The sequence below is a fragment of the Pseudonaja textilis genome, chromosome 9 (assembly GCF_049901715.1).
Source record: "Pseudonaja textilis isolate UNSWEBS1 chromosome 9, rPseTex1.2, whole genome shotgun sequence".
NCBI lineage: Eukaryota > Metazoa > Chordata > Lepidosauria > Squamata > Elapidae > Pseudonaja > Pseudonaja textilis.
The window spans coordinates 24,212,428-24,235,998 of NC_141998.1; the positions used below are offsets into that span (position 1 = coordinate 24,212,428).

General features: G+C 41.5%; 1 protein-coding gene across 4 annotated transcripts in view; it reads left to right on the forward strand.

Annotated features, from left to right (window-relative positions):
• The first annotated feature begins 1,272 nt into the window (after positions 1 to 1,272).
• The window catches only part of TRIM29 (tripartite motif containing 29), a 36,963-nt gene continuing 14,664 nt past the window's right edge, over positions 1,273 to 23,571 (forward strand). For 2 of the 4 annotated variants that reach the window (XM_087939166.1, XM_087939168.1), the window contains exons 1-4: positions 1,273 to 2,261; positions 17,566 to 17,661; positions 19,662 to 19,895; positions 20,550 to 20,748. In XM_087939166.1, coding sequence (XP_087795292.1) covers positions 1,419 to 2,261; positions 17,566 to 17,661; positions 19,662 to 19,895; positions 20,550 to 20,748 — 1,372 coding nt within the window. In that variant the 5' untranslated portion in view covers positions 1,273 to 1,418. The remainder of the gene's footprint in view (positions 2,262 to 17,565; positions 17,662 to 19,661; positions 19,896 to 20,549; positions 20,749 to 23,571) is intronic. The other 2 variants (XM_087939167.1, XM_087939169.1) reach the window with 1 other exon arrangement.

Genomic DNA, 23,571 nt, shown 5'->3' on the forward strand with positions numbered 1-23,571 from the left:
GACTACCTGTGGATCTGAGAAGACAGAACTGAACCCAAGAATCTGAGAAGGTTCTATCATTGTCTTAATGTTACTGCAGGCTACTGTTGGGAGAAAGCAGGTCAACATACAGGGCAGCCCAAGACATCCAACTCTAACGCCCCAAGAGGTGTTTGTTTAAACAATAACTTAATAAGGTGCTCCTTTTCAGAAATTGGAGCATGCCTGATGATTCTGAAGTGGAGCTGGAGGAGATTATGGAGCACCCATGAGGAATTCTTGATGGCCAATTACAAACAAGGACATGCAAGATTCTTATTTACTGAAAAGCCTCACTAGGATGCTAAGTGGATGCTTGCATAAATTAAGGTATTATTTTCAGGAATAGATGAGTGTGTATATGTCACTCATGATGTTAGGGCAGTGGAAATGGAGAAGGTGAGAAGGATACTCTTCATTGTCTCTGGTCCACGAGATGAATTCTTCCAGATCTTCATGAATGTTCATGAAGCTGTATTTTGAACCCTGCTTGTCTGTTTCTGGCCCTTCCTCATTGATTTAAATAGAACTAGCATGAGAGTTTTCAATTATATTCTGGAAATAAAATAGATGAGGGTTAACGTTGAAAGTCTGAAAAGATAATACCTGAAGGAGAATTTCAAAGCCTGAGATGATAAACTTCTACTAAATCTTTGGTTGTCACGGAGAAGCCTGTTGGCATCTGGTGCTGAGGGTGCCATTCTCTCATTCTTGATACTTAGTAGCTGGTTTCTTATTCTCTTCATGTCTTTTAATTGAAAGCTAAATTGCTTATATTCATGCATCCTGCTTAATAAAACTTGCCTGGTGGATATTTTCACCTCTCTGGCTAATTCTACTTATGTATTCCTGCTGTCAAGAAGTAGTTATTTTTCAAAGCAGGTAGCAGGCCTGCTGGCAGCCTCATAATGAAAATAATTTTTGTAAGAGAAAATGAAGGAGGAGGAGGAGGAGAAGGAGAAGGGAGAAGAAGAGGAGGAGGCGGAGGAGGAAGAAGAAGAGAAGAAGAAGAAGAACAAGAAAAAGAAAGTAGTGTGACACATAAATAGCTTTTCACTCCCTAACCTGGTTAGACAGGTATATTTTTGGGTGTGGAGCACCTTCTATAATTAAGCAGGATTCCTTGATGCCTTTTGTAACATCTCTTTGCCTGTCTTCTCTCTGGCTCTACCTGTATAATCTAGGTGTTTCCCTTCTCCTCCCCATTTTCCAGGTGTGGCATTTAGGTAATGCTTTCCCTCTCTTCTTTTTTTCATTCCTCGCTGGGATCAAGGCCTGAGAACTTGGCTGTTTCTGTAAAGAAAGGAGCATATTAGCCTGCAATTTGATTCAATCCTTCACGGAGCGTGGCTGCAAAGAAGAGGCCAGAAAGCCAACGCAGGGGGATAAAGGACCACGAGATGGAAACGGCAAGGACCAACGGGACCACCGGCAAGCAAGAGGAAACCAAGGCCCCCCCTTCACCCAAGAAAGAGACAGAAGAAGGGAAGAAATCCAGCAGCCCAAAGAAAGCTGAGAAAGAAGCCAACAAAAACAATGTGGCGCCAAACCTAGAGACAACCCAACTCAAGAATTCTGTGTATGCCGGAGGTGACTGGAAGAGACCGATCATCCAATTTGTGGAGTCGTCTGATGAGAAGAGGTCAACCTACTTCAATATGGAGGTTGGGGAGTCCAAAAAGTCAGGTTTTCCTGCTGGAGGAGAAACTCGGAGGTCCCAGGTCACTTTTCCAGAGCGCGGAGATTTGAGGAAGCCCCTGTTTAACGTAGAGGCCAAGAAATCTTTTGGCAATGAAGGAGAAGGGAAGAAGTCAATGTTTTCCAGTGGGCAGATCTCAGATCTAAGAAAACCCATTATCACCTTAGGGGAAACTGGAGAGACCAAAAGGACCAACTTCAACCGGGCCAGTAGAGTACCTTCTGGAAGACCCCGGGTGGTTCTGGAAGAGGTCCTTTGTGACTCTTGCATTGACAACAAGCAGAAGGCCGTGAAGTCCTGCCTGGTGTGTCAAGCCAGCTTCTGTGAGCTTCACCTGAAGCCCCACTTTGAAGGGGCTGCTTTTCGAGATCACCAGCTTCTGGATCCCATCAAAGACTTTGAAGCCAGGAAATGCCCCATTCATGGCAAGACCATGGAGCTTTTCTGCCAGACCGACCAAGTCTGCATCTGTTACCTTTGCATGTTCCAAGAACACAAGAACCATACCACCGTGACGGTAGAGATAGAGAAATCCGGAAAGGAGGTATTGTAATTTTATTTTAATTTTTTTGGCATATTGTTGAACCCTTACTCTTTCTTTCCTCACCGGGATTTTTGCAAGGAAACATTTTCACCCAAATGGGACCAAATAACCTAGATTGAATGCTAAGTGGTATTTAGCTAATTAGGTTTTCTGTCTCTGGGCTATACGAAGAGTTAATTGACCTGGCCATATCCATCATTGAATTGCTCAAGGTGTGCTGATTTGTACCCCTGCATGGCTGCATTGCTTGCATTTAAAAGTATTTTCATTTGGCATGGGCAGAATCTGATAGACTAACTTTAGGAATGAAAAATAAGGGGGATTCAGAATATTACGACACTTGGAACAAGTTTTATCTGTGGCTGCAAAAAAGAGGGGAAGGTCAGGACAAAAACAGCTAGGAGGATTGGAAGCAAAATGTAAATATTGTACAAATAATAGAAATTCTTAGCACAAAGATTCTAACCTGAAGTTATGAACCAAAAGTTGAGATGGAGGGAGATGGGGTGGATTTTAGACAGCACTGAGTTTCTTAAAACTGGACCTCTTTGGAAAGATACCAGCAATGCTGGGGTGTGTTTATAAAGAAGTTGCTGGGGAAAAAAAAATCAACATCTGCCTTGGCTTGAAGAGATGAGTAGAGTTTTAGGAAGGACTGGAGCTTCCCCTGATAGACTACTGCAGAAGTGTGTGTAAAAGTCAGAATTGTATTGAGGGTTAGATCTTAGAATAGATATTCAAAAGTTGCTTTCTAAAACTTGGGTGAGGGATATTACTTCAGAAAAGTTGAGGAAAGAGAACAAGATGATCATCTCTGCTGACCATGTATTGAACTGTATGAATAGAATGAATAGAAAGTATTCTTTTCCAATATCCCATCCAATCCCAATCCTTTCCTTTCCTTTCCTTTCCTTTCCTTTCCTTTCCTTTCTTTTCCTTTCCTTTCCTTTCCTTTCCTTTCCTTTCCTTTCCTTTCTTTTTTTTCGTTTCGTTTCGTTTCGTTTCGTTTCCTTTCTTTTCTTTTCGTTTCCTTTCCTTTCCTTTCCTTTCCTTTCCTTTCCTTTCCTTTCCCATTTCTTTATTCCATTTCTTTCTTCCCTTCCCATTTTATTTCTTTCTTTCTTCCCTTCCCATTCCATGTCTTTCTTCCATTTTTTTCTTCCCTTCCCTTCCTTTCTCTTCCCCTCATCATCCTGAAGAATCCTCTCTCAAACACTGGGCTTAAAATGTGAAACATTCAACTTACATAGGACAGTGTAGTCATGCATGTAATATTTATTTATGAAAAGATGGTTAGGGGAAAAAAAATTATCATTCTTTCTTTAATCCCTGCAAAGATAATCTACTGTGAACCAATTACTTCACTGACCTCTTGGCCAAAATGCACTGCAGGAAAAATAATTCTAATTTATTTTAAAGTAACAATTGTGACCTGTATGGTCCTTATCACGAAATATCTGGTAACCTGCTTTTATTTATCCCCATATCCCTAACACCTCCCACACTGCCTGGTTGCAAGGCCTTTGCCCAAGAAGGCATGCAGGGACTCGATTCTAGCTGAATTGTTCTGGAAATCTATCGGCTGCTAATGCAGATACGGATGGGGAAGCATGGGCTGTTTTTCGCTTTATCCCATCTTGAAATCCACGTGAGAGATTTCAAGCTCCTTGAGTGAGAGGTGCTTGAGACAAAGAAATATTTTTTGGGTTTCAGTGCTTCTTTTAGGATGAGAGGCAAAACCCTGGAACCACTTGAAAACTATCGGAGTGTCGAATGATGGCTTTCCTTTTTCTATCCCCCACATTAAGTTTTCAGATTCTGCAGATTATCTGCGCATCCCACTTTTCTCTCTTCCCGGTTTATTCTTGCAACAGTTGATGAAGTTGAGAATGAGCCCACACAGATACATTTTGGGTGTGGGGTATATTGGGCTGTTTTAAGTAATACTTTTTTTAAAAAAAAAATTACTATATAAAGAAAGAGCCACAGTTTCAATGTCTATATGAACAGTGTGTTGTCTGGTTACAGTTAGAGCACTGGTCATCATCATCACCAAAGTAATAATGTTCATTGGTAGTGATCATATAATAACAGTATTTTCTCAACATAATATTAATGCTTACTATTAATACTAAATCATATTAATAATAAATATATCATAATAAACCCTCATAGTACAATTAATCCTTCTCTTATAATTTTAAATGTTCTAACTTCTGTTTCTGTTAGTTAACCACTGATAAAACGAATCCCATGCTTCAAAATATTCCGTATCCCCCTTCTCTTTAATTTCAAGTGTTAATCTATCCATTTCTGCACATTCTTGTATTTTTAAAATTATCTTCTCTTCTGTAGGGATCTCCACACCTTTCCAATGTTGTGCAAATACAATTCTGGGTGCTGTTAACACACGTAGCATTAGATACATAGTCCATTTATTATATTTTTCCGGTATGATACTCAACAGAAATATTTCTGGTTTTAAATCTATATGTACCTTTATTATTTTTTCTATCCAAATATGTATTTTTGTCCAGTATGCTTTCACTTTTGGGCATGTCCACCACATATGGTAGTACGAGCATGTTGGGCTGCTTTAAAAGGGTGTCATATATCTTAAAGCAGAGATGTCCAACTTTGGCAACTTTTAAGACTTGTGGACTTATTCTGGGAGTTGAAGTCCACAAGTCTTAAAAGTTGCCAAAGTTGGAGATCCTTGTTTTAAAGAATTCATTTCTCTAGGCTTTGGTTGGCTTTGCCTCAGACTTGGTTTGCCAACAGTTTATTTAGTAAACCACAGTTAAAGAAGCTGGTTTCAACTTAACTTAGAATAACAGAGTTGGAAGGGACCTTAGAGGTCTTCTAGTCCAATCCCTTGCTTAAGCAGGAAACCCTACACCACTTCAGACAAATGGTTATCCAATCGCTTCTTAAAAACTTCCAGTGTTGGTTTGTAGCACGATGCATGGACTCATTCGCCGACTTGTGAAAAACCAGTAAGCGTTTGCAATTCCACAAGACTTTTTTTTCTGTCTTGTCATCAGCGATGGATGCTTTAAGGATTAGCAGAGAGGCAAATTAGACCAATTTGCTGGAATCAGGCAGGATTACATGGATTTTGGAGCCTCGTGGATGGCAGAGGAAGCATTAAAAAAGCACCAAAGGGTCATATTACCAACCCAACTTACATTTCAAACTGTTGGTTTCTTGTTGTCTTGTTTTCCATTCTCATTGAACATCTAACCTCCTTTCAGTCTTGAAAACCTTTTAACTCCACTCAATTAAAGGGACATTGGCATGGAAGTTTTAAAAACTCCGTAGAGGCTCAATAAAATAAAATAAAATAAAATTTCTTTTTGCCTAAGGGTCCTTTCTCTTTAGGAATTGCAGGCGAAAAAGGTTGGCAAATGGGATTTGTCAAAGGCAAATATGGTTTTGTCTAAAAAAAAAACACCAATACTCCTTGACTTACAATAGTTCATTTAGTGACCGTTCCAAGTTACAACAGCATAGAAAAATGTGACTTAGGACCGTTTTTCACACTTACGACCGTTGAACTATCCTCACGGTCACATGTTCAAAATTCAGACGCTTGGTAACTAGTTTGTATTTATGACAGTCACAGTGTCCCGTGGTTACGTGATTCCACCCTTTTGCCACCATCCAAAGCAAGCTTCATCAATGGGAAAGCCGGATTCACTTAACAACCAAGTTACTAACTTAAGAACTGCAGCGATTCAGTTAACAACGGTGCCAAGAAAAGTCCTAAAAGAAGACAACCTTCACTTAAACAACTGTTTAACTTATCAAGATAAATTTTGGGCTCAAGTATGCTGATGAGTCAAGGGTTAGCTATATTTTTTCCTTCAATAGGCTATTGTGAAGGTTGTATCCTCTTATCGTTCCTCGTCCCCCTCGTCCTCCTCTTCCTCCTCCTCCTCTTCGTCTTCCTCCTTGTCTTCCTGCTCCTTCTCCTCTTCCTCCTAGTCCTCCTCTTCCTCCTTCTGCTCTTCCTCCTCCTCCTCCTTTCTCCTCCTGCTCGTCTTCCTCCTCCTCATCTTCTTCCTTGTCTTCCTGCTCCTCCTCCTCTCCCTCCTTCTCTTCCTCCTCCTCTTCCTCCTCCTCATCTTCTTCCTTGTCTCCCTCCCCCTCCTCCTCCTCCCCCCCCTCCTCCTCCTCCTCTTCTTCTTCCTTATCTCCCCCCTCCTCCTCCTCTTCGTCTTCCTCCTTGTCTTCCTGCTCCTTCTCCTCTTCCTCCTAGTCCTCCTCTTCCTCCTCCTGCTCTTCCTCTCCTCCTCATCTTCTTCCTTGTCTTCCTCCTCCTCCTCCTCTTCCACCTCCTCCTCTTCCTCCTCATCTTCTTCCTTGTCTTCCTGCTCCTCCTCCTCTCCCTCCTCCTCCCCCTCCTCCTCCTCCTCCTCCTCTTCTTCCTTGTCTTCCTCCTCCTCCTCCTCCTCTCCTCTTCTTCTTCCTTCTCCTCAGTTTTTTTTGACAAAATATGATAAATCCTTAAGGATGTCCTTAAGAACGCACCCCTGTTTCTCTAAATAGCAAAGAAATTGTTGTATAAATCTCATCAAATTTCATTCGACGGAGAAGTTAAGGATTTCTCCTCCTGCCCCTACATGCACACCTACTTTATTTAGCCATTCACATCTAAACAAATCAGGGCTCTCTACCTGCGGTGGAGAATCTTACGTGGCTGTGGGGCATGCTCAAGGGAGGGGAAGGCGTTGATCATGCTGGCTAGACCTACAATGTAAATATCTCACTCCCATCTAGGTTCGCCCAACATATTACTCATGGTTAATTGAACCTCAATTTGCTGAATTAATCCAAGATGCTGGGTTCACACACCACCCTGAACTTTCAGCTAGATACAAGGTTTGCCCAACCCCAGCTGGTTGGCTAGTTCTGACATGGATAGAGTCTGTTTCTAGCGGGACCGGGATTTCCTGTATTTTGAGGATTTGCGGGGGACAAGATTTGGGTGTTTTAAGATACCAATGGGTTCTCGCTGTAGCTATTTTAAGAACTACTCAACCTTTTTAGTCTGTCAGAACACCATGTCAATGATTTTACAGAATAACAGATCTGGAAGGGACTGTGGAGGTCTTCTAGTCCAACCCCCTGCCCAAGCAGGAGACCCAATACCATTTCAGATGTCCAATCTCTTCTTAAAAGCCTCCATAACTTTTGAAAGCAACCCATTGCATTAGTTAATTGTCCTCACCGTCAGGAAATATTTCCTTAGTTCCAGGTTGCTTCTCTCCTTGATTGTTTCCATCCATTGCTTCTTGCCTTGCCTTCAGATGCTTTGGAAAATAGGTTGACCGCTTCTTCTTTCTGGAAGCTCCTCAAATATTGGGAGACTGCTACCGTGTCACTCCTAATCCTTCTTTTCTCTAGGCTAAACAACCTAAACATCCCTTAACCATTCGTCATAATAACATTGAATTGAAACAAATAGAATAGCAGAGTTGGAAGAGATCTTGTAGGTCATCTAATCCAACCCTCTGCACAACCAGGAGACCCTATATTTTGAGACAAGCGGCTGTCCAGTCTCTTCTTGAATGCCTCCAGTGATGGAGCACTGGAGGCAAGCTGTTCCACTGGTTAATTGTTCTAATTGTTCTCACTGTTAGGAAGTTTCTCCTTAGTTCTAGGTTGGATCTCTCCTGGATTAGTGTCCATCCATTGCTTCTTGATTCTTTATAGGAGATTTGAACTTAGTTTCCATTGTGGTCCATCCTCAAGTCACCCAACTTTGGGATTCGTGCGTTGCATGAAGAATACCCCAATGTTTTGGTGATAAAAACTACCTGGAAATTTACTGGATGACCTTAGACGAGTAGTTTTTGTTCACCTGAGCAACATTCCCAAAGTTATTTTGAGAAAAGACGAGAAATTTCTATGCAAGCAGAAGGATCAACGGAGTTAACATGATATCTTCAATGGCACGATTGATGTTCTAATCCGTTTTTGTTTGTCACAATGTGTATAACAATATGGGAGGCTTCCATAGCATGGACATAGCTAGTATGCACAACATACACACTTTGGGTGCCACTTGTTTTTAGAGATGCTTTTGTGGGACGGATGGGGACAAATGTGAAGATAATGCTTATGGAAAAGGAAATCCAAGCAGCATCCTAAATTATGATTGAAGGCAAATACATGTGTCCCAAAACAATGTTGCAGGTTCTAAATTCTAATCAGTCACTAGAACTAGACCAGGGGCTTGCAACCTAAACACTCAAAGGGCCATTTGGACCCGTTTCCCACAGAAAAGAAAACACCGGGAGCCAATAATTTAACAACCAGTTTGACTGGGTGGATGTGGCCAACTCACTCCCACCCAGTCACCTCTTGCTTTGGAGTATGGAGCGAGTCTCCATCCCCCACCATCACCCTTACCTTCTCAGGCCAAGTGAGGAGTGATGGGAAGGGGAGGGGCCAGCCAGTGGTGGGATCAGCCATCAGGGAGCCACAACTGAAGGCCAAAAGAGCCGCCTGTGGCTCCAGAGCTGCAGCTTGCAGACCCCTGAACCAGACGTCTTTTGAACTTTCAGACGTTCCTCAGGGAACTTCTCTCTCTACAGATTGTTTTTTTTCTCCAGCTATCCTATGCATAGAATATGAAATGAAGAAGCTTCCTGGATCAGAAATGAAACATGTTCAAAGAAAAACAGTGTCAGCCTCGGAAGCCATACTACTTGGAAGTTTTGAGGCTACCACATTTAGTGCCTGGGGATTTGGGAGGGGGGATTTCATAGAGAGGTGGAAGATTAGACTCAACAACATCCTTTCTCAGAGAGTCAAGGACATGTTTCCCTATACCCGGAGAGGAGTTTCTGGAGGAAGGTCTCCAGTTGGGATAACATTTGATTGGTCCATGTGATGGGCTGATGGGTGCAGGGGATGGATATTTGAATTTCTTTGGGGAAGGGAAAACCCGGAACTCTCAGATTCAGGTTTTCCCAGATGTGCCAATATGACAACTTTAATAAAATGGAACTTTGAGGAAAGGCTTGTCTCGGAGTTAATTGGTTTGGAGTTGGTTAATTGGAACGCTGACAGGCAGAGAAAGTCCAGTTGACTTTTGAGAAAGCATCTTTGGGACTGACTGAAAATCTCCATAGCTCAAAACAGGCAATCTTGTGAGACAGAAGTTCCCCGAGGATGGACTTCAGAGTCCAAAAGCTCAGAAGACTAAACCTCTGGTTCCAGTGACCAACCCACATTGGATCCTGCATCATAAATTAGTCTGTTGACTCTCCATCCCCTCAAAAAACACTGTTCCTCAACTGGACTACTTTAAGATGGCTTGGGAATTCGGGGAATTGAAGTCCACCCATCTTAAAGTGGGCCAGTTTGAGAAACATTGCCAAGACTCTCCAATTTCTTGGCTGCAGAAGGGAGGACAAAGAGACAGAAGGACACAAAAAGGTTTTGAAAAGAGGGCCGAGGCGATGTGGGAATATGTAGGAGGGAGGCTGTTAGGGTAGCAATTAAAAAAGAATTAAGTAATTGCACAGAAGGGAGAGAGAAAGAGCCAGCTTGAATTTCTGGTTCCTTAACAACAAAAGGGAGGCCCTCTCTTGGTCCTCTTCTGAGGCCAGGAGCTGGTGACAATGACCTAGCAAAAGCAGCTGCTGAAGTTAAATTTTTAGGTAACTGGAGAAAATGATTCAAACATCCCAAAGGAGTTGAATGAATGAAATAGAAATGAAATAATATCCTTTTCTCTCCCGCCCATTTCTTCTTCCAAAACAACTAGCTCACCTTGATGGCTCCTTAAGAAAAGAGGATTTGGCCACTGGGGACCCTGGAAGGGAATTATGGTTGCTGTAGTCCAATGCCCATGTTAAACATTGGTAGACCGTCTAGTGGAGATAATAGAAATCCCCCCCGTGTGTGTGTGTGTGTGTGTGTGTGTGTGTTGGTGTAAATCTAGTGGGGCATGAGAGACCTGATTCCATGGGAGTTTCAGTTGTTCTTCAGGCAACAGATGTGACAATCTCCTGCTGAAGTCCCATCTCACTTGCCCTCCTTGGGTTCAAGTTGTTCACTCACCACGGGTCTGAGTTCAGAATGCTAACACCAGTGTCGAGTGAGGAAAACAAGGGCCACATACATTTGGCTCCAGTCTGTGACATTAACCTCAGCGGGCGTCTCCATCTCATCTTAATTCATCTCCTTGAATGAATCTACAGTTGGAGTGATCAGTGGTTCCCAGGTTCTCAGAGATCTGTGTTGGAAAGCAAGATGGAAATCTCAATAAATGGACAAGCTAGAAAGCAGCAATGTCTCAAACGGGGAATAAGTGGTGATGGTGAAGGACAATACAAGAAGGGAAGTGGTGTTTGGAAGTGGCTTAAACCATCATTTCTGGCTTAAAGTAATGGACGTTCTGGATCCATGATGGCTTTGTTGACTAAGTTGTGCTCATTAGTATAATGATGGCAATTCCCATGAGTTACGGACTCGCGATGCTAAGCTGCACATAGATGATGGCTGTATTTGTACTCATGGCACCATCTTGGCATCGTTGTGGTTTGCTCCAGACACTTTTATTGAACCAGATATTTTACTTATTGCAAGTGCTTTTTTGCTGTTTCGGAAAAAAAAGCATTAAAAATGAATCTAGGTGGCCTACAAGAACAGTTATATGAAATGTATGGATGCCTGTTGAACAAACCATGGTTAAAACAAACAGAATTATGTGATAGCTGAACTACTACTAGGTAAATGCTGAGACTGCTCACATGTTTGAACAGTTGCTTAATCTAGTGCATAACCAACGGTTGTGTCTACCATAAACCAAAATTAATCAAATGTGGCTTAGTGTGACATGTGAAGTCAATAAGATTTCGATTTGGCTAATTTATCTCCAATCTTTTTGATATATTCCACACTGTTGAACCAGGGAAAGGAGTGGGTTTCCACCCGCCCCCACTCACTTTAGTAATGTCCCATTTCTCCCTCATTAATCCTTTCTAATATCTCTGAATTTAGTTATAATCTTCATGGTAGTTGGAGTTGTACATTTTCCCAGCAAATATATCTGGTGAGCAATATGTTGTTTTAGTGCAAACTACTTTTGGGGTAAATTGGTTTCGAATAGTAAAATGGGAGTCATCAGTTTTCTGGAAAACAGGTTCCTTGTAGTGATGAAAATGTCTAATATTAGATTTCCTTGTTTTTGTCCTTCCTCAGTTTAAGAGGCTGAAATGGTTCCTACAAAAGTACACACACACACACACACACACATTAGAAAGTCCAACAGAGCAGAAATCTGAAGCTAAGTGCAATATTTTAGAGCAATTAAGAAAACAGAAAAATGAGCTTAAAAGCAATGACTAGAAGGGAATAAAAAATCCAAAACTAACAGAAAAATATTTTGATTCCTGTCTTATTTTGAGAATAAGAAGCTGTAGAATGCAGCTCCACTGATTATCTCATCCCATTTCAGAATATCTGAATATGACATGGAAAGATTTGGCTTTTAGACTCCTTTTTACCTCCATTCATTCATCCTGTCTTGATCAAGACGGAGATGAAATATGTGACAAAAGTAACCTTCATTTTCTTGAGATGTTCTGTCTCTTTATGATTCCTTATGCTCTTGTATATTATTTGCCGCTTCCATGCTCAAAGGCCACATATTCAGGAAGACACCTGTTGAAGCCCTCATGAACTTCATGTCAGATATCTCCTCGCTTGTCCTTCACCCACAGAGGACCTCTCTAAAGTTTGCGAACCGATACTATACACCAGAGTGTTGCCTAGCCTTTAAGAGAATGGTAAGTCAACAGCTGATATGCATGCCAAGGTTAGGTCACCTGATGTTCTCAAGAAGAATGAAGCTTCAGTTCCCACAAAGGTGCTGTGTGAACACACCCTGGGAATCTGGCTAGAAAGAAAGTCAATGCCCAGTGAATTGCTGGGAGGAATTTCCAAGGAGGTCATTTCTGCATCTCTTTAGGTTTCAGGAGACCTCACACGATCTTGCAGAAATCTCTTGCTAGGCATGATCATATATCCTTCCCGTTCTGAACATGGCAGCTTGGAGGAGGCACATTCAGAGCTTGTAGGCATTTGGGAACACACCAAGAACTTTTCTGAACACCAACCACTGAGCGTTGGCTGGCAGTCCGCATGGCTTCTTGGTTTCAGCATGTAGCAGATGTGCCTGTTTAATAAATCAAAGTGTTGCCTGACTTCTAATCTTGCCGGTCCTCCCTTCTAATATGTTCTAGATCTAATTATATGATAGTGTGGCCAAGTTTCACTGAGATGGCCAGACTGATTCTTACTCAGTTGCTCTTCTTTATTTCTGGAGATAAATCAACACGTAATTCTTGAAGAGGGTGAAGATGGACATTTCTGGGCCATTTGAGGCCCAGCCCTAGTTATTCCCTTAAACATTCTGCAGAAGGTCCATTTCCTTAGTCTTCTTCTACAATGGTCAGTATTTTGCCCAGGAGGCCAACTTGAGTTTGTCCGAGGTGGCAGTTGGATGGGTCCTGGTCCCAATTTTTCCTTCTCACCTTTGTTGTCTATGTTGGAAAAGGAAAAGACACCATCCAACAAGCTGCTGTGTGCAAAACATCTTCTCACATCATCTAGGGAGGACAGGAGAGGTGAAAGAAGGAGAGAAATCCCAGAAGCTGGGAAACTATTCATCCCACAAACCTTCAGAGACAAAGCTTCAAATCTATTTCCACAATAAGTCTTCTGAAGTAGGAAACCAACTATCTGGAAGCCAATTTTCCCTAACCTACATCATCTTGAATCTGTGCAACTGAATCTGTGCAACTTCTATGTGTAGATGAAGTTCAAAACCAAGGACATTGTTGGTAACTCCACAGAGCCAATAGTCAAACAAGACTGACTATGCAAAATTGTGACCTAGGGTGGAACTAATTGTATACCTCTTCCTGGTAAGACAAATACTTGGGTGCTGATAGGAATTCTGGCCTTTGGTCGTTTTGATGCTGCGTTTTGATTCCAGTTGAAGAAGGTTGTTCCTGAGTAAGCATTGGGCACACCCATGCAAATATCATAGATCAGGGTTTTCCAATCTTGGCAAATTGAAAGTGCGTGGACTTCAACTTCCAGAATTTTCAACAATGGCTTTGCATCCAGTTATATGAACTAGAAATTGTCAAGGTTGGGAAGCCCTAGATAGACCTTGTAGATATTTGAGAACAGGCAGATGCTGGAACAGTGGAGACACTCCTCATGCTTCCTGCCTTCTCCCCAATATCTACTTTTTGCACAGGTCAATCTGCAACCTGTAACAATGCAGTGGCAGAAAATCCATCATGTAGTTCCCAAGCTAGTGTGCCGTCAGATGCCATTGAATGTGTAAATAATATGTAATTAAATCAAGGGAGTGAATGAGAACATTGCTTGTGTTTGAAGGATGAATAATTCTTCTTTTACAGATGGAGTAAAGCAGTGTTTTGAGAGAGCTTTTGTTCAACTCAAGAGTGGTTCTACACAGGGGGAAAAAATCACTCTGTGATACTTGAAGAGCTTGATTTCCAAGAGAGTTTTTATTGTGCTCCAGAGAGTGTTTGGTAAATGAGTATTATTAAAAAATAACCTAAAGGACAATCTCGTTACTTCAACAGGTCTATTGGAGAAAGAGAGAGACATCTTCTTTATGTGGGAGTGTGATGAAAGAAGGCACCCAATTGTGTCGTTTCTCTTTTCCGTACTGATGTTGTTAAGAGAAGGTCATTTGATCAGAAAGAATTCTTTGGGAATGGTAGCCTGGGAGAAAGTTGTTAAAACTGGAATGACACAAGGCATCACCAATAGGACAGGCCTACGTCTCAACTTCTCCCTGCTGTGTGCCTCCAGCTATAATTAGGACTGCTCCAATTAATCCATTTCATTAGCAGCCACCCAGATCCCGGTGTCAGTAGAACTTCCACCTTCTAAGGCAGAAGTTAGAAGAGATTAATTATTTCTTGATTCTTCCTCAGAATCAAGGTGGGATTCCAAGTTTAGACTTCCACGGAGCTCACAGTACCCCCAAGTGTCCCTCTGTTTTTCTTTCTTTACATGTGGAAAGTATCAGGATTAGCTGGCAGGAAGACTCTACCTCTGTGTTAACACTTCCATTCTCTCCACAATTTGTTTGCACAGTTTTTAAAACAATCACTTCTTCTTATGTGCTTCATTGTTCTTTCTTGCTGGTCCACACATCTTACAAAGTTATATCACCAAGCTTGAGATTTTGGGCTTGGACAACCTTGAACTATGCCACCTAAGGTTAGACGTAAGTGTAGTACACAAAATTATCTGCTACAATGTCCTACCAGTCAATGACTACTTCAGCTTCAACTACAACAATACAAGAGGACACAACAGATACAAACTCAATGTAAACCGCTTCAAACTTGATTGCAGAAAGTACGACTTCAGCAACAGAGTGGTCAATGCCTGGAATGTGCTACCTGACTCTGTTGTTACATCCTCTAATCCCCACTCCTTTAACCTCAAACTAACCACTATTGACCTCACCCCATTCCTAAGACGTCTGTAAGGGGCGTGCATAAGTGCACCATAGTGCCTCCTGTCCCTGTCCTATTGTCCCCATTTATTCATACCTATTTCCTGTATTCTTACTCATGTTTATACTTAAATCTATTATCTTATAAGTGAATGACAAATCAAATAATAAATAAATAAATAAATAAAATAATGTTGGGTGAATAATCCCACTCATTACAGCATCCCATTATGGGAGAACAGGATTGTTACAATTTCCTCAGCAAACCTTCCTTTAAAACTTTCCTGCCCGGGTTGGAACGATGCCAGCCGGTTGCATTGTCTTTGTTGCGGGCTCCTATTGTGCATTATTTTGTATTTTACACCTCCTAGGAGAGGATAAGTTGTTTGACTGCTTTTACTCTTAATGAAATCGAACAGCTTGTAAGGTGATAAAGCACGGAAGAAGAAACGACCTTTTTCGAACCAAGCGTAGTCACTGCAACTCATTACATTAGCTATTAGTCTGTTCACCAACTCTCAAAAAACAAAAAAAGCATTTTGATTGTGTGTTTTTTTTTTGCAAACAGACAAGATGTGTGAGAAAAGCCACTCTCGTTAATGGTGTCGGGGTTGCTTCAGGCAGGCATAATTCTGCAAGTAGTCCAAATGAGTGAGAAACGTTTTTTCAACCCATCCCATCCCTATCTTAAGGGAGAAACTTACAAACATAGCCTTTTATCCTCCTGCCAAGAGGTAGTCTGATCCAAAATAGAAAAGAACTCCTGAGATGGTGTTTGGCTTAGAGATCTGAAATCTGGAAAGATCCCCCTTGTGAGCTGATCCAAGTTTTGAAGAGGGCCTTGAGCCACCTGCAGGCAGTGGGTTGGAGTCTACGAAAAGGAGGTTGTCCCCAGAACCAAGCAGAAGGCAGGTCAAGGCGCAGCATTAAATGGGCATGTAATTTAATTTCCATGCAAATGCAATGATATTAATTTCACACACTTCACATGATTACTCTTCATGCCTTTCATCTTATTCTCTTCTGCCAAATTAAAAATTACAATGAAACAACTTTTTGGAGTGGTTCCCCGGGGGCATGTGCAGCCTGGGGGACCCATTTAGCTGAAGCAAAAATAAGCTCTTCAGCAGAGCTGGGATGTTATCTGAGGCTGGAATGCTAATTTGCATAGAGGAGGTGAATGCAGTGAGTTAAACCTAAGAGCGAATGAATTAATTAGTTAGTTATCGCAATGAAAGGGCACCTCCTTATGTATACAAAGTGTATTCTGTACATCATTAACACGGCAGGTAGTTGGCCTTCAGATATTCAATTTGAGCTCCCTAGGAATCATCTCCAGGTGTCTCTATCCGGAGGCTGGAGTGTATTAACTTTGTTGGTGCAACTAGGTCATGTTGGCTTTGTGAATCCAGGGGCTCATTTGGATGTGAATACATAGAACTGACATGGGACTAACTGTTACCATGGTATATCCATCATACAGGTAAGGAACTGCATATGGTTGGATGCCAAATTCAGTTCCTCAGCTTGCATGAAATGTGAGCACAACCATGGATGCTATAAGGTCCGCTGTGGGCTCCTTAGTGCTGTCTGAGTTTGGCGGTTTGCTTGCAGACATTTCATTACCAAACTAGGTCACATCTTCAGTGCTAGAAGGAAGTGGGGTTTCTGGAGTGGAGGAGAAAGAGAAGGAGAAGGAGGAGGAAGAGGACTGGAGCTTGATTGTTTTCTTGCAGAAGTTTCATGACCAAACTAGGTAACATCATCAGTGCTAGAAGGGAGGGGTCATAGAATAATAGAGTTGGAAGGGACGTTGGAGGTCATCAAGTCCAACTCCCCCGCTTGAGCGAGAGGAGGAGGAGGAGGAGGAGGAGGAGGAGAATGATTGTGGGGTCCTTGGCGGTCTCTGAGCTTAGTGGTTTTCTTGCAGACCTTTTGAGAATGGGGTTTGCTCTCTGTTAATATGTACAGTATAACTTCATTCCCTTCTAACACTGATGAGGTTTCCTACTTAATGAAACATCTGTAAGTAAACAACCAAGCTCAGAGAGTACCAAGGAACCCCACAGTTCAACCCTGAGCCATAGATGCTCTCTACTAAGGTCCTGGGTGTGTTATCAAACTGGCAATTTGCTATGGGCTTGCCAAGGAACCCATCAAGGTGTCTCTAGCTCCCCTCTGCACAGATCACACCTTAAAATGGGGGGAAGGGGCAGCTACATGGATGGATTGAGGTCAAACTCCGCAACAGCCTCCCTCCCTCTCCTCCACCTTCCCTTGAACCCATGCCAAAGGGCCAGGCCCAAAGCCACAGTCATGTTGCAACCACATTTCTACCACAGGCATCTTCCGATCAATTGCAACATTAAGGTGACGTCATCCGGTAATTACCCGAAAAGCATTTCGAGTTGTAAAGGCGCACCCTGGGCACAGTTCTTTGATTCAAACCCAGCTGGGTTTTGAAATCTACCACTTCTCCTTGCCCCTCTTGATGAACAGGTTCACTTGTCCCACTCCCATTTCTTCCCAAGCAATTAATAAAAAATGGATCTGATGGCTTCTAAAGTTCTTTTATTCTTCACAGCTTTGCTTGGGGAGCTCAGAGCTTCGGGCTCTGCTGGAGAACAATCTTTTAATGTGGGTGGTTTCCAAGTCCAACTCAGAACTTGCCAAGAAGCGGTCGCTGGAGGCTCCATGATTCACTCCAGGGCCAAAGACATGAGAGTTGACTAGGCCTGTGTGGTTTTCATCACTCTCCTTCTCTCCCTCCTGTAGACCGAGCTCTCTTTGCAAAAAGAACAGCTGCAGCTGAAGATCGTGGAGCTTGATGATGAAGTGGACAAGTGGCACAAGGAGAGAGACCGTATCAAGGTGAGCACAGTGCCAATGTCCTTCCTCTTTGGTCTTCTCACGCTAGTCCTCGACGTCTCGTTTTTTGAGTTTGCTTAGTTTCAATCAAATCCTCCATGGCAACTGAGCCTTGACCCCTGTTGGTTGGACACCCATCCCATGTCAACGTGGCCCTTTGGGGATTTCACGATGCTGTGTCAAGCACTAGGGAGATCAGAAGATCAAATGGGTATAAATATTTATTGCAAGCTTAATCTCTCTTACAAGAATCTGAACTACTAACACTCCAAGAAAATTGGCAGTAGACAAGAGTCAATGGAATTCAGGGTAGGCTGGACTTAGATCTCTTGTGGGAGCAAAGGAACTCACGACTGATTCTGTGCTTGACTCCTCCCTCAGGCTTAGGTGGTCATCTCCTACATACTGCTTTCTGTTCATCACTCCATCAAGGTTTATCTGACTCAACTGGAGTTTATTGAGAATCGCTGCAAGTTTGGCTTGGATTTGCCGTGCCGGAGTTCCATGGAACTTGGCGTGGTTCATTTTCTCTTTGCTAGAAATACCCACCTCTTCACTCCTTAGTCTCCTCTTTCACCCTAGAGGTGGTGAGTGACATCATGCAGGGATGCTACCAGTCCACATTTTAATTTGTGCCACGTTGGCTTTTCTCAATGTAGCAACAGGACATAACTGGCTTTGTTGATCATAACATTTTGATAGGATTTCCCCACCCCAAGTCATAATCTGGTGCCCTGTAGCTAAAATCCATTTTTTTTCCCCAAATGATTCACCCCAGAACAATGAAGATTAAATGTTAATCTTTTGCTTTGCAGGTATTTAATCTCGCCTCTACTCAAATTTCTCTTTATGTTTCCATTTCCTTTAATCTTTTTGGTGGGATGTCATTGCTACGTCTTTGACTGCTCTGTTCCATACTTGTTCCAGTTTTCTAGGTCCTTCTTAAGGCATGGTGCCCAGAACATACTTCTTTCCATGACATGAGATCTAATCAAAGCAGAATCAATCCAGATCTCTTATTATGATTATTTCCTGTTAATTTTACAATAGTGATATCTCTAGTTTGGGGCTATACACACATACCTAAGAATCCTGAATTCACTCATACCCAAACCTACTCCCAGAATTTCACAACATCATTTACGTATGATCTTCTTGCTGTGACCACAAAGAAACCCTCTGCGTTTTGGGCAAAATTTAGCAGAGAATTTTTATGTGAGAAGAAAAAAGTTCTCAGCAGAAACCAATGGCTTGACATGAATGGGCGATGAGAAGCATTATGAATGAACGAGGAAGCCAGAAGGAGAGAATTCATTAGATCTTGGCTGCATGTCGTAGCATGATATTTGCAGACAACTTCTGTGGTTTCTCCTTGCTTAGCAAATTAAAAATTAAAATACACGGTTGGTTCTTAGGTAGGAGGGTTCCTCCTCTGGGATTCTAAGCTGCTCAGAAGTTTAGTTGCTACAATGAAAGCATTTCTAATGTGAATGACAAAATCAAAATGACCACCTCTGGATTCTTTGTTTATCCCATATTTAAATACATGACTAGGAAAATGAAATTTTGCTGAACTTATTACTGGGAAAAAAAAGCCAAGAGATATTCCTTTATCTCTAAGCCATACTCCAAAAAGTTGCACTCATTTACTATTAAGATTACATCTAGTTAAAGTTTATGCCCCAGTCCTGTGTTTAATAACTTCTCCTGTATGAATACTTTGAAATTACAATTTAATAGCTACTTTTGGAGATCTCTGGCAGTTATGCCCCAAGTCTTCAGGGACTTTGATTTATGGCGAGAATTTTCAGAAAGATTTAAAAATCCCTTGGTTTAAAAGTAAGGATTTTCATAAAAAAGAGAGCTTCACATCCTTACAAAATAGACAAGAGTCCTGTCCTGAAGGAAGATCTTAAAATTAATTTTTTTCCTGTGACCTGGCTGTTTTGGATTTTGAATGGGAAATTGGTTTTTCTCTTCTCCCTTTCGGGGTTTCCATTTAGAATTTTACAGCCAACGAAAAAGCCACGGTAGACCAGCATTTCAAAGAGCTGATCCGTGACATGGAGAAACAGCGTGAAGAGGTGAAAGCTGGTCTGGATCACCGGGAGAAGGTGGCGGTGGAGAACATCAAGGAGATTGTGGAGGAACTGGAAGACAGAGTCAAACTGTTGCAGGAGGATAAGGAAACCAGGGAACAGATTGGTCTAATCAGCGACTCTGTGCTCTTCCTACAGGTACAATATTCTCAGGTGTTTGGGACAACCAAGTCCATCCACAAACATGATTTAAGCCCGATCAATTGCTAATGCATTGACTCCATGATATCATCTCCCTAGACTAAGAAAAGCTTCTATTTCCATGTCAATGTGTCTAGGCTTATCTGGTAGCGATGTTGCCCTCCTACTATTCAAATTGTGAATACATATTAATGGAGATGGTGCATGTTTATTCTGCCTGGCAGTAGGGCAGGATCCACCTGGGATAGCTTGAATAAGTTTAATTAGCCAAGGGAGAATTTAATTTGGTTTACATTAGGGGCAAACCTATCCCATTAAGTATGTGTTGAAATTGGCAGCCTCTTATATTTTTGCAATATAGATTGACATTGGAAAATTTATTTTGTTGTCTCCTCCTCCTCCTCCTCCTCCTCTTCCTCTTCTTCTTTTTCCTCTTTTCTTTCTCTTCTTCTTCCTCTTCCTCCTCTTCTTCCTCTTCTTCCTTTTCCTCTTCTTCCTTTTCCTCTTCTTCCTCTTCTTTTCCTCTTCTTCTTTTTCCTTCTCCTCCTGCTCTTCTTCCTCCTCTCCTTTCCCCCTCTTCCTCCTCCTCCTCCCACTCCCCATTTCCTTCCTTCTCTTCTTTTTTCTTTCTCTTGTCTTCTCTCTTCCTAGGAATTTGGAGCAATGATGAGAAGCTATGTTATCCCTCCATCTCTTCCAACATACAGCATCTTGCTTGAAGGAGAGAACATGAGTCCAGCCATGGGAATACTCAGAGATGACCTCCTGAATGTATGCATGAGGCACGTTGAGAAAATCTGCAAGGCAGACCTTAGCAGGAATTTCATTGAGAGAAACCACATGGAAAACGGTAGGTGTCCATTCAACTGTGGAAAGGGGCCACCTTGGGCCACACAGGTTGGGAGGGGAAAGTAGTTATGGTGAGATGCAGGTGGAGACATTTGTACCATGTTGATCCATTGTTCCCCATAACCGGGAGAACATTGTTGTAGTTGTACAAGTTACAAGTGCCTCAGGCAAGCTGGGGATGATATCATGGGTGGCATCGCATCCGTTGCTTTTTGTAATGTAGATCTAGTAACAATATTTCATTGCTGAGTCTTACTGTTTTTACCTGTGTTGTGCAATCACTCATAATCCCAGCTAATATTTAATATAATTCTTAGTTAGATTGCTATCCTGAGAATCACAATTATGAAGAAGAAGAAAAATGCTGAATGCAATTTTGATCTCTCATTTCTGAGATACTTATCTCTAAAAGAGAGGTAGATATTCACCACCTTCTAGGAGGCAATGAAAACAAAAATGGATTCCTCCAGATACAGGGATAAGAAATCTTGGTAGATGCTTAGCCCAGGGCAAGGGGAGGCTGGGGCAGGTGACCAACGCATGATTTTTATTGACTTTTCATTTGGGAAGGAGATAGGAGGAGACAACTTGTTGAAAAAGTCTTCGATCCATTACTTGTTGAAAGTCATTGTGGAAACTTCTACCCTAATTCTTTGATTAAGATTTTCATCAAAACTACCTTGAGTTATTACTTGGCCAAAAGAAAGGTCTCCAAAGTCCCTCTAACTTCAGGTGCCTCTAAAATGATGGTGATTTGGAGACCCCCCAATGCATCTGGAGAAACGATAGATAGATAGATAGATAGATAGATAGATAGATAGACAGACAGATAAATAGATAGATAGATAGATAATAATAATAATAATAATAGATGATAGTTGGATTGATAAGTAGATGACAGATGATAGATGATATAGATAGATAGATAGATAGATAGATAGATAGATAGATAGATATAGATAGATAGATAGATAGATAGATAGATAGATAGACAGATAAATAGATGATAATAATAATAATAATAATAATAGATGATAGTTGGATTGATGACAGATGATAGATGATATAGATAGATAGATAGATAGATAGGCAATAGATAGTAGTTAGTTGGATTGATGAGTAGATAGATGATAGATAGATAGATAGATAGATAGATAGATAGATAGATAGACAGATAAATAGATGATAATAATAATAATAATAATAATAATAATAATAATAATAATAATAGATGATAGTTGGATTGATGACAGATGATAGATGATATAGATAGATAGATAGATAGGCAATAGATAGTAGTTAGTTGGATTGATGAGTAGATAGATGATAGATAGATAGATAGATAGATAGATAGATAGATAGATAGTAGTTAGATAGATAGTAGTTAGATATGGATAAATGATAGATATAATAGATATGTAGATAGACAGAGAGACAGACACATAAATGTAGATAGATATATGGATATATAAGGGAATATATGAAGGAACAGTGGTGAATGCAATTCCAGGTATCATTTGTTTGCTGGTTTGCTAAGCCAACATTCAGCCACACCAGCAGTTTATACATCAGTATCCTGAGAATGACCATATTGGAGAAAAGTTGGGTTGAAACAGTATGTGTGTCTCCACAATTCACTATAGCCTTCTTCACACTACCTAGAGGAAAGAACTGGAGCTTGCAGTAATAATTATCATCCTGGCGTCTTCCCAGCTTCACCTCTTTTGTCTCTAAACTGGGGGAAATGCTTCTTTGAGCCTACATTACAAGGCTGTTGCACCGTGAGTTGAGATAATGTATGCAGAGCACTGGAAATACATCTTTTTCAAAACATGGAAGCTATTAGGGATGAAGAGACAGATGGTGGGAGTATTCAGATGTGCATCATTAAATAGCTCCCAGCATATATTACATTCCTCAAAGTGTTGTTCTTAAATAAACCAAATCCTCCCAGTTTTGACTGGAAGGGATATAGTTACATTACGCAGGGAAGGGAAAGTAACCTGATATTTGTACTGTGTATTTCTTCATCTGTTTGGCTAATAATTTTGTGAGTTTCTGCCAAGAGGTCAACATCTGCACAATGGCAGGTGCAACACTGCAACAGAATCTCCTCCACTCCTTTGTCCCTGTGTGCGATGTTGCTGCGTAAACAAAAACCAGGGTTCTAAACACAACACTGTGTTTAGCATTTAGTAAATTTCAAATCTCTCCATCCCTGGACACCACTGCTTTTGTGCATGCGTAGCAATTTCAACAATGAAAATGACCTTGACATTTTCATCCCTAACAACGAGGACAAAACCAAGAACTGTAGAAGATAATATTTGCAGCTAAGGGTTGAACTGTGGGGTCCTTGGTGCTCTCTGAGCTAGATTGTTTTCTTACAGATGTTTCACGACCCAACTAGAGAACATCATCATTGCTAGAGGGAAGTGGGTGCAGGGAGGAGGAGGAGGAAGAGGAGGAGGAGGAGGAGGAGGAGGAGGAGGAGGAGGAGGAGGAGGAGGAGGAGGAGGAGGAGGAGGAGGAGGAGGAAGAAAAGAAAGAATTGTGGGGTCCTTGGTGCTCTCTGAATCTGGTTGTTTTCTTGCAGATGTTTTACGACCCAACTAGGGAATATCATCAGTACAGGAGAGAGTGGGGTTTTCTCTTTGTTTATATATGTGGCTTCCCCTGTCAGTGTTGGTGGGAGTGTTCTTGTTGGTTTCTTAATTAGGCTGTAATTTACTGTTTGAGTCGGTATTTCCTTGATTGGTTTATTGTTTACTGTTTATTTGTTGGCCTAGTATTAATCTTGGTGTTAATCCATGCCTATGTGGAT